Raw genomic sequence first — 13927 nt, forward strand, 5'->3', positions numbered from 1 at the left:
GGCTACTTTGTAGCCTGGTAAGTAGCCTGAGATGCGTAGGTTCTGTTACATTATTTACAATGTTAAAGAACCAAGTTCTACTCGTCACTCATCAGACGTATCAAACAAGGTTATACTGGTGGACAGATAGAACCAGCATCTGGAGAGGGAGGGAGAGACGGAGAGAGAGAGACAGGTAGAAGGGAACCAGCATCTGCCGACTTCAGCGGGGGAAAGATGTGTGACAAGTATGAGAGAGGGAGAGATGGAGAGACAGATGGAGAGAGAGGAAGAGATGGAGAGACAGAGAGAGATGGAGAGGGTGAGAGGGAGAGATGGAGAGGGAGAGAGAGGGAAAGGGATGGAGAGACAGGGAGAGAGAGAGAGATGGAGAGACAGGGAGAGAGATGGAGAGAGAGGAAGAGATGGAGAGACAGAGAGAGATGGAGAGGGTGAGATGGAGAGGGGGAGAGAGAGGGAAAGGGATGGAGAGACAGGGAGAGAGAGAGACAGGGAGAGAGAGAGAGATGGAGAGGGAGAGACAAGCAGCAGATATATCCCAGGGTTGAACACAGAGCTGGTAGGTAGGTAGCACAGCCTGGGTCAGAAACAGGCAGTGTGTGTGTTTATTAAATGGACTATAAAAGCATTTCCCTGAAAATATTCGGATGTGTCAGAGTATGGATGAGAGAGCGTGTGTGTGTGTGTATATATTGGGAAGGAGGCTGCAAGCTATGCGCGCACCGGGTATGACATCCCTCCGCGCACGTCCGGTCCCCCGTCCCCCCCTCCCGGACAGTTTACCGGACCAGAGCTCGCTCGGGTTTCATAAGATGCGCGAGCTGCAAACTGCAGTATAAAACCCCGGCGTCGTTGAGGCTGAGGTGATCAACATTCTACCGGTCGGACCGTTCAGCCGTCTCTTTACCGGAGGAGGACAGACTTCCCGACACGGGACCGGACAGTGACACACCCCGTCGCAATGTGAGTAAAAGTGAATTGTTAGATTTCCACTGACGTGCCGTAGATAGCCATTGGCTGTTTATTGGAAACACTATAAAAGAAGGAAAAGTTTCCCAATGTCATCCTCACATCTCAGTTGGTGTGGATAGGGCGGATGCAGTTATCCGGTGATGTCGCAGTGTCGTTGGTCACAGCAAAGAGAGGGAGGAGGGAAGCTCCAGCTATGTTACCTGTCCGTTTCCAAGTTCGATCCTACTGCGTCTATACAACTCCCGGGTCCGTTGGAGCCTGGTGTATGATTCAGACGTTAAGTTAACGTCTGAACTTTACGCTAGCTTAAAAACTCACTTAGCTACACCGATGATGCGGTGTTTCAATTTATACGTTGGCTGCATTTGACCTTAAATCTGCTCCCTTCTGTTTAATTTGCAGCATTGATGTTACTTTATGTAGGGCTAGGTGAAGTACCACCCCGTCTACCGCATAACCACAGGTTTGGCTCGATTACACCCTTTAAATAACTGCTACTTGTGCGGATATAAGCGGCTTGTTTGGGTAATTGTAACGTCCTAATAGACATCCAAGGTTGTTTTTAAGATAATTGGATCTGTAACGTACCAATGGTGACCTTAAAATGCCTTTGCTTCTTAGAGGAGCTGGCATGGTGATGCAGCAAAACCTCTCTCTCCCCCCCCCCCCTCTCTTTCTCCCTCTACCTCTCTCTTTCAGAGGATAATGTGTTCCACTTTACATCTGCAGTGAAACACCTGCCTCTCTCTCTCGCATGCACACACACACACAAATAAACACACATGTTTGACTTGAGCGAGGGGGGGGGGGGGGGGTGCGCTTTCAGGTTGATCTTCTCAGGGTTGGTGGTGTGGGCTCTGATGGTTACAGCTGAGAGTGGCATTGGGTAAGAACACCTCCTTATTCTTTATATATATATGTGTGTGTGTGGATATCTCCAAGGTGTTGATATGTGTTTGTGTTCTCACAGACCCAGCACAAACTCTAGTTTCTGCACAGAGTCGAGAGAATGTCTGGAGTATGAGCTAGTGTGCAAAACAGACCAATATGAGGTGAGCGTCTTCTAAAACACACACACACAAGCATGCACACACACCCACGCGCAAGCACACAATCATGCACATACACACATCAAATGTACATGGCACACCACCATGTATCATCTTTCATGTGTATGTGTGGGAGACTATGTGTGTGCGTATATGTAACTCTGTGTGTATGTGTGTGTGTGTGTGTAACTGTGTGTGTGTGTGACTGTGTGTGTGTGTATATGTAACTCTGTGTGTATGTGTGTGTGTGTGTGTGTGTGTGACTGTGTGTGTGTGTATATGTAACTCTGTGTGTGTGTGACTGTGTGTGTATATGTAACTCTGTGTGTATGTGTGTGTGTGACTGTGTGTGTGTGTATATGTAACTCTGTGTGTATGTGTGTGTGTGACTGTGTGTGTGTGTATATGTAACTGTGTGTGTGTGTGTGTGTGACTGTGTGTGTGTGTATATGTAACTCTGTGTGTGTGTGTGTGTGACTGTGTGTGTGTGTGCTCCAGGTACGCCACTACGGCCCTACTCGCTGGGTGTCTACAGACGCGGAGGCCTACTTCCTAGGTGTGGGAGCAGCCATGGCCTTCAGACGGCTCTTCCAGTACATCACTGGAGCCAACCACCTAGGTACGGGGTCCCTGTGTGTGTGTGTGTGTGTGTGGCCCAGTGTGTGGCCCTGTGTGTGTGTATGTGTGTGTGTGTGTGACTGTGTGTGTGTGGCCCTGTGTGTGTGGCCCTGTGTATGTGACTGTGTGTGTGTGTGTGACTGTGTGTGTGTATGTGACTGTGTGTGTGTGTGTGTGTCAGGGCTCCAGATGGAGATGACCGCCCCGGTGCTGGTCAGGGTTCCTGAGGAAACCAGGGTCTGGGAGCCTGCCGTCTACACCCTCAACTTCCTGCTTCCATCAGCCTATCAGGACAACCCTCCCTCACCCACCAATGAGAAGGTTAGCTCACTCCCCCCCACAGACCAATCAGAATGTGATTGACTGAGAGAGAGAAAAAAAGAGAGAGAGACAGATGGAGTGAGACAGAAAGAGAGAGAGACAGAGGAGAATGATCAGGGGTAATCAAATCTCTTTCAACAATCTCTGTTCACAGTGTATATGTAGATATCGTTTCCATCTCATGGAAACCCAGGTTATCTCTGCATATCACTTATCTGTCTCCATGACAACTAATCCGAAGAGTCAACCTATTTGCCTGTCCTTCCCTCTCTGAGTGTGTGTGTATGTGTGTGTGTGTGTGATTCCACGGTCTGTGCGTGTGTGTGTGCAGCTGTACTTCACAGACATGCCAGACCTGGATGTGTACGTGCGGGGCTACGGGGGCTGGATGCTGTCGGTCTCCTCCAGACTCCACGCTCACCTGCTCTCTCAGCAGCTGCAGCTCCTGCATGCGCCCTACAACCTGTCCTACCACTACGGAGTGGGCTACGACAGGTACACACACACACCTACGACAGGCACACACACACACCTACGACAGGTACACATACACACCTAAGACATGCACACACACACACACCTACGACAGGCACACACACACACCTACGACAGGCACACACACACACCTACGACAGGTACACATACACACCTAAGACATGCACACACACACACCTACGACAGGCACACACACACACCTACGACAGGCACACACACACACCTACGACAGGCACACATACACACCTACGACAGGTACACACACACACCTACGACAGGCACACACACACACCTACGACAGGTACACATACACACCTACGACAGGTACACATACACACCTACGACAGGTACACATACACACCTACGACAGGTACACACACACACACCTACGACAGGTACACACACACACCTACGACAGGTACACATACACACCTACAACAGGTACACACACACTTTGTTCTAGTCTTTGTCTCCTGCCCTGACTGCTGTCTCTGTGTGTGTGTGTGTGTGTGTGTGCCCAGTCCCCTGAAGTTGCTGAACAGACACAACGAGGTGTGGTATGTCGCAGAGGGAGAAGTCGTGTGCAACGACTCACAAGAACCAACGTCCACACCCCCCCCCTCCGACACCCCCTCCGACACCCCTACACACACCTCTACACACACCCCTACACACACTCCTACACACACTCCTTCACACACACCCTCCGACACACCTAGACACACACCTACACAAGAACCCTCCGATACCCCTATACACACACCTACACACACACTCTCTGACACTCCATCACACACCCCCACCGACACCACTACACACACACCGTCCCAGTCCCCGATGCCCTCCCCCTCTCACCCACCCCCCAACCTGCCCTCCTCCCCCTCTCACCCACCCCCCAACCTGCCCTTCTCCCCCTCCCACACACCCTCCTCCCCCTCTCACCCACCCCCCAACCTGCCCTCCTCCCCCTCTCACCCACCCCCCAACCTGCCCTTCTCCCCCTCCCACACACCCTCCTCCCCCTCTCACCCACCCCCCAACCTGCCCTCCTCCCCCTCTCACCCACCCCCCAACCTGCCCTTCTCCCCCTCCCACACACCCTCCTCCCCCTCTCACCCACCCCCCAACCTGCCCTCCTCCCCCTCTCACCCACCCCCCAACCTGCCCTTCTCCCCCTCCCACACACCCTCCTCCCCCTCTCACCCACCCCCCAACCTGCCCTCCTCCCCCTCTAACCCACCCCCCAACCTGCCCTCCTCCCCCTCCCGCACTCCCTCTTCCCCCTCCCACACTCCCCCCTCTCCCTGAACCCTAGCGTGTCTGACCCCTCTTCTGACCAGCCAGGGAGCGACACGGCTGCCTGGACCACCTCTGACCCCTGACTCCTGCACCCTGAACCCTGAACCCGTGAGCAGGAAATGGATACATATTTGCTCTCATCTTATTCTGAGGGTGAAAGAGAGAGGGGTTGAAAGAGCAAGGGGGAGAGAGATAGTGACCATGTGCAGTGGCTTTCCTCTTCTCTCTAACTGTGGTCCCAGTGTGTTCGTCTCCCAGTGTGTTAGTCCAGCCCAACCCTTCCTCTGCTGTTGTCTGTACTCCAGCCTGCATCTTAAACTCAGCAACCACACCTGCAGCCTATCTACAACCCATCACATCCCTACTCCCTCCATATAGCCAATCAAATCTCCCCGCTCCCTCAATACAGCAAATAAAATCTCCCCACTCCCTCCATACAGCCAATCAGATCTCCCCACTCCCTCCATACAGCCAATCAGATCTCTGGCCACCCCATGTAATCAATCATATTGTTGCTAGGCCTTTCAGCTAATCCAACGATATTGCTCAGCTACTAAATAGCCTTAAGAGTTGTATTAGCTATATAGGATGTCTGCCATGAATATAACAATATCCAACCAGCTTGTTGTAGATGGTGATTGATTAATTGATTCATTAAAAATCAAATTGATTTGACTGTTTGATTTATTGATCACAAATAGGGCTGTGTAGACGTATAGAAAGTTTATTTGACTCGATAAAAGATAGTGACAGTGTTGCTATGTCTTTAATCTCTCTCACTCCTTTCCTCTCTCTCTACCTTTTCCTTTCTCTTCTTTTTCTCTTCCTTTCTCTTTCTCTCTCGATCTTTACAGTCATTAACAGTAGAGATGTTTTTACCTCATGTGTTAAAACCTGTTCATCAAACAAAGACTCCACCTGAAATCATCAAGGTTCTGTTCAGGAACCGTGGTTCCACCAAAGGTGAGAAGAAATACACACACGCTTCCTGTTTCATTGTTTTACTGAAGAAAAGAGGTACAGGTACAAAGAGGAAGAAGGTGTGTGTGTTCAGGACATGAGTAAAATCACTTTGTTGTTGTCATTATGAGTTCCCCACTGGAGACTGTGCCTGGGGAGGGACAGAAGGGAGGAGAGAGAGAGAGAGAGAGAGGGAGGAGAGAGAGAGAGGGAGGGAGAGAGAGAGAGAGAGAGGGGACAGGGAGGAGAGAGAGAGAGAGAGAGAGAGAGAGAGAAGGAGAGAGAGAGGGGACAGGGAGGAGAGAGAGAGAGAGAGGAGAGGGAGGGAGGAGAGAGAGAGAGGGAGGGAGGAGAGGGAGGGAGGGAGGAGAGAGAGAGAGAGGAGAAAGAGAGAGAGAGAGAGGGAGGAGAGAGAGAGAGAGAGGAGAGGGAGGGAGGAGAGAGAGAGAGAGGGAGGGAGGAGAGAGAGAGGGGACAGGGAGGAGAGAGAGAGAGAGGAGAGGGAGGGAGGAGAGAGAGAGAGGGAGGGAGGAGAGGGAGGGAGGGGAGGTGGAGAGAGAGGGAGAGGAATGGAGGTTGGTTGAAATGAAGAGCTGTTTAGAGATGACAGGCAGCAGGATAACTAAAGGTTGTTATCACAATGGAGACGATGCTAGACAGTTGCAGTCAATACAGTTACATTCAATACATGTATCTTATATAAAATTTGCATTAAATAAAGTTTGATTCAATAAAGTTACAGTTATTTAAGTTGTCTTCCATAAAGTTGCAATTAAAAAAAGTCCCACTATCAGGGGCTGTGATGTAATTCCTCTTTAAACCTGCGAGGGCGCTGTCTCACCTCCCACTGAGAAGCTGGAGGAAGAGGAGGAGCTGCTGGACATGACGCCTCCTGATGACATCACAGCAGAGCCCCCATCCATCACCATTCCACCACCTGATGACATCAGCCCACCTCCTGATGACATCACAGCAGAGCCCCCATCCATCACCATGCTACCACCTGATGACATCAGGCCGCCTCCGGATGACATCACAACAGAGCCCCCATCCATCACCATGCTACCACCTGATGAAATCAGGCCGCCTCCTGATGACATCACAGCTGAGCCCCCATCCATCACCATTCCACCACCTGATGACATCATGGTGCTTCCTGATGACATCATAGCAGAGCCTCCATCGACCACCATTCCACCACCTGATGACATCAGGGCGCCTCCTGATGACATCACAACAGAGCCCCCATCCATCACCATTCCACCACCTGATGACATCAGGCCGCCTCCTGATGACATCACAACAGAGCCCTCATCCATCACCATTCCACCACCTGATGACATCAGGCCGCCTCCTGATGACATCACAACAGAGCCCCCATCCATCACCATTCCACCACCCGATGACATCAGGCCGCCTCCTGATGACATCACAGCAAAGCCCCCATCCATCACCATGCTACCACCTGATGACGTCATGGTGCTTCCTGATGACATCACAGCTGAACCCACATCCACCACCATTCCACCACCTGATGACATAATGGTGCCTCCTGATGACATCACAGCAGAGCCCCCATCCATCACCATTCCACCGCCTGATGACATCATCTCCAAGCCCCCACCAGACAAGATAGCGCTGCCTGATGACATCTCAGCGGAGCCTCCAGACATCAAGGCCCCTCCTCCGGATGCCATCGACACCGCTGCTTCTCCGGCGCCTCCTGATGACATCACCACCTCACCACCGGAGGATGAGCTACTGAAGGAGGAGGAGCTAAACTCGACGGCGCTGGACTGCACAATCTCGCCTGATACCAAGCCGGCACCGCCTGATGACATCACAGCCCCACCAGCAGACTGAAGCATGGCTGTTCCACTCTCCATCACGACTCCACCTGAGAACGAGGAGAGGAGTACAGAGGGGAGGGGAATAGAGAGGGGCAACACTGAAGTTAGCTTAGAAAGCTGAGCTCAGCTTAGTAGCCAGGAAGTAGGAACCCCACTGCGGCGCCTACCTGATGACATCACAGTCCCTCCAGTGGACATTCCGGAAGAGACTTCTGAGCTGCTGGACCTGGTCACCACGGAGATCTCTACCGCCTCCCCGCCCACAGGCGCTAGCGCGGCACCTCCTGATGATGTCATCGTGGCCAGTCCGCCAGCCTCGCCGCCGAGGGTGGAGGAGGAGACCTCCGTGATGCTGGACCTGACGATCGTAGCCCCGCCCCCTGACAACATCCCGGAGGAGCCCAGGCCAGACAAGGCGGAGCCTCCTGATAACATCGTCAGGGACCCGTCAACTCCTGATGACGTAATCAATGCAGGGTCACTGGAGCCGGTGGAAGAGGAAATCTCTGTTCTGCTGGACCTGACGATCGTAGCCCCGCCCCCTGATGACGTCACAGAGGAGGCCAGCCCGGACAGTGCGGCGCCTCCTGATGACATCATCGCCCCGCCCGAAGAGGAGCTGTAGGAGCTGCCAGACTTCATCGTCACGGCCCCGCCCGACGACCCCACCAGTCCGCCCCCGACGCCCCCTGATGACATCACACCCGCTCGGGCGACGGAGCTGAAGGAGGAGCTTGAAGACTTCACCGCCATCGACGACCCGCCCCCTGACGACATCACTAGCCCAGCCCTGCCCAGCCCCACGCCTCCGATCCCACCCCCGGACGAACTCATCTCAGTGACCAGGCTCCTAGAGACCCTGCCCCCCCCCACGGCCACCCCCCCGGCCCCCCCAGCCACCCCCCCGGCCCCCTCCAGCAGCTGCTTGTAGGTGGTGATCTCCACCTCCAGGCGGCTCTTGATGTCCAGCAGCATCTGGTAGTCCTGAGCCTGCCGCTGAGCGCCCTCCCTCACGGACGCCAGCTCCTGCTCCAGACCTGACACCAGCTTAGACCCCGACACCAGGCGCTGGTGGAACTGCAGACCCACCTCCGACAGACGATCATCCAGGTTGGCATTCTGGAGGGGGGAGGGAGGGGGGAGACAGGGGAGGAAGGTGGGATTACGGAGGAGGAAGGTGGCATTTGGGGAGGAGTGAGTGAGTGAGTGAGTGAGTGAGTGAGTGAGTGTGTGTGTGTGTGTGTGTGTGTGTGAGACTCACTGCCATGTAAAAGGCCTCCAGCTCAATCTGCAGGGCCGTGGCATGGTTCCGACCCTCGCTCATGTCTGAGCTTTCAGAGGTCACGACCTCCATCACCTGAGCCTTCTTCATCTCTACCTACGCACACACATGCACGCACACACACATACACACATACACAGAGACACATATACACACACATTCACTCACACGTACACACGCACACACAAACACACACACCCATACACAGAGACACACATGCACACAGACAAACACACAAAGGGAAAATGTTTTGCATATGCACAATGAAACTCCTTGGTGTTTGTGTGTACCTGCCTGTGTGTGTATCTGCCTGTGTGTGTACCTGCCTGTGTGTGTATCTGCCTGTGTGTATCTGCCTGAGTCAGGTGGCTGAGCGGTGAGGGAATCGGGCTAGTAATCCGAAGGTTGCCAGTTCGATTCCCGGTCATGCCAACTGACGTTGTGTCCTTGGGCAAGGCACTTCACCCTACTTGCCTCGGGGGAATGTCCCTGTACTTATTGTAAGTCGCTCTGGATAAGAGCGTCTGCTAAATGAATAAATGTAAATGTAAATCTGCCTGTGTGTGTGTATGTGCTCCACACCTGGGTCATGTACCAGCCCTCGGCCTGGTGGGTGTGTGTGTGTGTGTGCTCCACACCTGGGTCATGTACCAGCCCTCGGCCTGGTGGGTGTGTGTGTGTGTGCTCCACACCTGGGTCATGTACCAGCCCTCGGCCTGGCGGCGGTTGTTCTCCACCACGGCCTCGTACTCTGCACGGATGTCAGCCATGGCCTGAGCCAGGTCTGAGGTGCGGGACTCTGCCATCTCCACATTCACTGTACCGCCCAGCCGGCCATGCAGGGACGCCAGGTCCTGGAGGGAGGGAGGGTGTTAGAGATCATCTCTGAACACTATGAAACAGAAAGAGAGAGAAAAGGACAGAGAGAGAAAAGGAAAGAGAGGTGGAAAGAGAGATGCTACAAATGATCAATGTAAACAGGTTAACCTGTTGATGGATCGTCATTGTAGTTGCGTGCTCCTCCATGAGCAAGTTCAGGTCTTGGACCAAGGCCTGGTTGGCTGAGTTGTAGTCTCGCTGGAGAGCCCGCAGTCCCGCGATATCTCCCTCCACCGTCTGACGCACGGACATCTCCGTCTCCCACCTGCCAACCACACGCAGAGATGCGTGAGTGTTTCACAGAAATGCGTGCAATAAGAACTTGCTAGCACGTGACTGAGGTAGCAAAGGCCAAGATGACATTAAACATCAAAATTAAAAATGTACTTCTGCGTAGGCTGCATCTTTCCATTTTCTGTCTTTTGATTTTACGCACCAATTGTCTAAGTGTTTATTGTGAGTTACACTTGTTAATAACCGTGTTCAACAACATACTTTATTAACAGTTAGTGTTTCCACAACAGACAATATTAACAGTTGAAGGTTTTAACAACATACTTCATTCTGAAGTCGTCAGCCGCCAGTTTGGCATTATCGATCTCGAGAGCCAGGTACGTGTTCATTAACATGACAGACAGTAACTGCGAAAGAATAACACGGATGGACGTCGTTAGATGTGTGTGTGTGTCATTAAAAAAATCTGCATAATTTGAATCCTACATCACAGCAATTAGATTTGAATCCAAGACAAGTGTGAAAGCACGAGCCAGACTGTCAGACCTACCTGGTCTCGGAGCGGTTTCAGCTGGTGGTCGTACACGGTGAAGTCCTGAGTCACTATCTTGGCTGCAGTGAAGCTCTTCAACTTCTCCTCGAGCTGGCGGTTGGTGGTCTCGAGCATCCGCACCTGATCCAGGTAGTGCGCCAAACGGTCGTTCAGGGACTGCATGTGCAGCTTTTCGTTCCCGGTGAAACCGATGGACATACCACCACCCATACCGGCCCCGAACCCTGCTCCGCCGCCTCCGCCCGAGCCCATACGAAACCCAGCCCCCCCCCCCCCCACCACCAGCCCCGAAGCCTTTACCGAAGGATCCATAGCTAAAGCCACTGCCTCCGCCCCCAAAACTGGAGCGCACGGAGCCCAAAGACCCCGCGTGAGACATCGCCCGGTGGCCTCCGGATCCGGAGTACGACTGAGCAGAGTACCGTTGACCGACCAGCGTCATAACTGCGGTTTCTCAAACACAACAACTGCCTAAGCGCTAGAGAGACTTCAGTCCGCTATCGTTACTGCCGTGGCTGCGCGCGTGCTGCTGGGACGCCGTGGTGTGCGCGTTCTTTCGTCGTCTGGTGTGTGTGAAGTCTTCATGCGTTAAGGACCGGGGATATATATACGGGGTGACGCCTGTTCTCCACGCCCCGCCCCGCCCCGGTGGAGTCCGATTGGACACCTGTGGTTTAACGCCCTCAAGCATTTGTTCTGTTGTTTTATATAACGATCTCCGAACTATGTCTCTGGTATAGAGAGAAGAGAGGAGAGGGGGATGAGTGAGAAAGAAAGAGGAGAATGGAGAGAGAAGAAGAAAAGGGGTGGGTGAGAGAGAGAGGAGAAGGGGGAGAGGGAGTGGAATGGGGGAGAGAGAGAGGGAGAGAGAATAAGAGGGAGAAGAGGGGGGGTGGAATGGGGGAGAGAGAGAGGGAGAGAGGAGAGGGGGGGGAATGTGGGGAGAGAGAGGGTGAGAAGAGAGGGGGGGAATGGGGGAGAGAGAGAGGGTGAGAGGAGAGGGGGGGGGGAATGGGGGAGAGAGAGAGGGAGATAGAAGAAGGGGGAGAAGAGGCGTAGGTGTTTGTGGGTTTAAATTGGTGTCTCGTGGTCATGAAACACAAAAGCACAATCATTCTTTTACATAATCAGGGCACTACCCTCATGTGAGAAAAACATTACTCTACACTAAGTGTGTGTGTGTGTGTGTGCATATGTGTGTGTGTGCATGCATCCAGATTGTCGTGTCAGTAGGCGCTTGATTGAAGTAAACCAAGTACAATAACATCAAATAGTTTTACTGTGAACCAACAAAATGGATCAAACAAATTAATCTTGACATCCAGAAATTCAAATGAAACCATTCAGGCTGCAAAACTGTAGTGAACTTTCCAAACTTACATGTCACACCAGTCACAGCGAGATGAGACGAGAGAGAGAGGAGAGGGGAAGGGAGGGGAGGAGAGGAGAGAGATAGGAGAGAGAGAAAGGGGAGTGTAGATGTGTTGGAGCCATTATACAACTTTGTTTTGTTTATATACCACTTTGGTGGTGCTAATTAATCAGCAGTTTTATGTGACACAACAAAATTAAGTTGTATAATGGCTCCAACAGGGAGAGAGGGAGGAAGAGAGAGATAAGATGTGTGTTTGGCTCAGAAGTTTGCCAACAGGGTGGAGCAAGATGAAGCCTGTGCAGTGTTCACATCCAAGCTGCCCCGGGGGGAATCAGAGGGGTAGAGACACGGGGGACCGGAGGGGAAGGGGGGAGAGGAGGGGGGAGAGGAGGCGGGAGGGGGGGGAGAGTTCTAACTCGTGGGAATGTTTAATGAAGCATGTCAAAGACTAAGAATCAGGAAGCTGATTCTGTAATAAATCTTTGTTGAGAGTTGTTAGGGAATGAGCTTAGTGAGGAAGTTAGGCACTAAAGTTTTTAACATCTAAACAAATACAGGTATGGGTGTGTCTGCATGTATGTGTGTGTGCATGTGTGTGCATATGTGTGTACGCATCTGTAAATTTGTGTTTGTGTGTGGTTTTCTCCATTCCTGCAGAGGGCTGGAATATGCAGGTGCTGCAGAACAGAACATACCCTGCAGCTGATCCATTACATCTGACATTTATTGAGATTCACCTGTGTGAGTGTCTGAGTGAGTGTGTGTGTGTGTGTGAGTGTGTGTCTCTACATTTCTATCACTGATAGTCCGCTGTTGTCTTCTTTCCTCTTCTGTCTGTGTCTCCTTCCATTGCTTCCTCTCTCCATCGCTCCTTGTGTGTATGTATGTGTGTGTGTGTGTGAGTGTGTGAGTGTTTGTGTTTTTGAAAGAGACAAGTACAGGCCTGTGTACATATGCAGCACACTAATGTCTTTGTGTGTGTGTGCGGGTGTACCTGTGTGTGTGTGCATGGGTGTAAGTATGTGTGTGTGCATGTATGTGTGAGTTTGTGTGTGTTCATGTGTCAAATGTCATATCACCAGGGTACAGGTTGTAAATGTCAGTATGTCTGAAGTAACAATATACAGTACATTGAACATAAGCACCATCTTATCTCTCTCCCCTCCTCCTCTCTCCCCTCCTCCTCTCTCCCCCCCCTCCACCCTCCCTCCTCCTCTCTCCCCTCCTCTGTCCCTCCTCCACCCTCCCTCCTGGGTATGTGTTTGACTGTGTGAGTGTGATATATAGGGGAGAGAATGAAATCTTAACTGTTGAGAAGAGAGGTTGCAGTGTCCTATGCAGGACTAGGATGGTGTGGGGGGCAGGGGGCAGGGGGCAGGGGGCGGGGGTCAGGGGGCGGGGGGCGGGGGGTTGCAGTGTGTGTGTCAGAATGCCCCTGCGTGTGCATGTGTGTGTGTCATCCCTAGGATGTGTTCATTCCTGTATTATGTACATCTCAGTGTGTGTGTATGTATCTCAGTGTGTGTATCTCAGAGTGTGTGTGTGTGTATCTCAGTGTGCATGTATGTGCGTGTGTGTAAGTATGTGTGCATGTATGTGCATGTGTGAGTTTGTGTGTGTTCATGTGTCACATGTCATATCACCAGGGTACAGGTTGTAAATGTCAGTATGTCTGAAGTAACAATATACAGTACATTGAGCATTGGCACCACCTTATCTCTCTCCCCTCCTCCTCCACCCTCCCTCTTCCACCCTCCTGGGTATGTGTCGGACTTTGTGTGAGTGTGAGTATGTGTGTGTGACTATGTGAGAGTGTGTGACATTGTGTGTGTAACTATGTGTGTGTGTGTGTGCACGTTGAAACATGCATGGGATTCAGAATCAGTTTGGAAACAGACACTTTATTCCTCTTTTGCTTTTCTTAGGGGGGAGGTCCAGGGGTTATAAACAGTGTAACCCCTGACCCTGGTGACCTGTGTGGGGTGATGGGCTGGGCCCCCCCTGTGATGTCACCTGGCCAAGCCCCCCCTTTGATGTCAC

General features: G+C 52.2%; 3 protein-coding genes across 3 annotated transcripts; 1 reads left to right on the forward strand and 2 right to left on the reverse strand.

Moving 5' to 3' along the window:
- Positions 1-757: 757 nt before the first annotated feature.
- LOC136964985 (uncharacterized) lies at positions 758-4837 on the forward strand. Its single transcript, XM_067258962.1, has 8 exons — positions 758-963; positions 1799-1858; positions 1943-2024; positions 2520-2640; positions 2821-2960; positions 3292-3455; positions 3977-4435; positions 4771-4837. Coding segments are annotated over exons 1-8 (1095 nt in total). The 5' UTR covers positions 758-961.
- Positions 4838-5739: 902 nt separating this feature from the next.
- On the reverse strand, positions 5740-8338 carry LOC136965076 (uncharacterized). The gene is made up of 3 exons (XM_067259073.1): positions 7732-8338; positions 6556-7611; positions 5740-5865 (listed from the first exon to the last, which is right to left on the reverse strand). Exons 1-3 carry the CDS (start codon positions 8315-8317, stop codon positions 5822-5824), a joined length of 1686 nt encoding a protein of 561 aa, XP_067115174.1. The 5' UTR covers positions 8318-8338; the 3' UTR covers positions 5740-5821.
- Positions 8339-8343: 5 nt separating this feature from the next.
- wu:fk65c09 (keratin, type I cytoskeletal 15) lies at positions 8344-10780 on the reverse strand. Its single transcript, XM_067258963.1, has 7 exons — positions 10510-10780; positions 10284-10366; positions 9834-9990; positions 9539-9700; positions 8826-8942; positions 8395-8683; positions 8344-8354 (listed from the first exon to the last, which is right to left on the reverse strand). The coding sequence occupies exons 1-7, from the start codon at positions 10762-10764 to the stop codon at positions 8344-8346; spliced, it is 1074 nt and encodes a 357-aa protein (XP_067115064.1). The 5' UTR covers positions 10765-10780.
- Positions 10781-13927: the final 3147 nt, after the last annotated feature.

The sequence above is a fragment of the Osmerus mordax genome, chromosome 21 (genome assembly GCF_038355195.1).
Source record: "Osmerus mordax isolate fOsmMor3 chromosome 21, fOsmMor3.pri, whole genome shotgun sequence".
Classification (NCBI taxonomy): Eukaryota; Metazoa; Chordata; class Actinopteri; order Osmeriformes; family Osmeridae; genus Osmerus; species Osmerus mordax.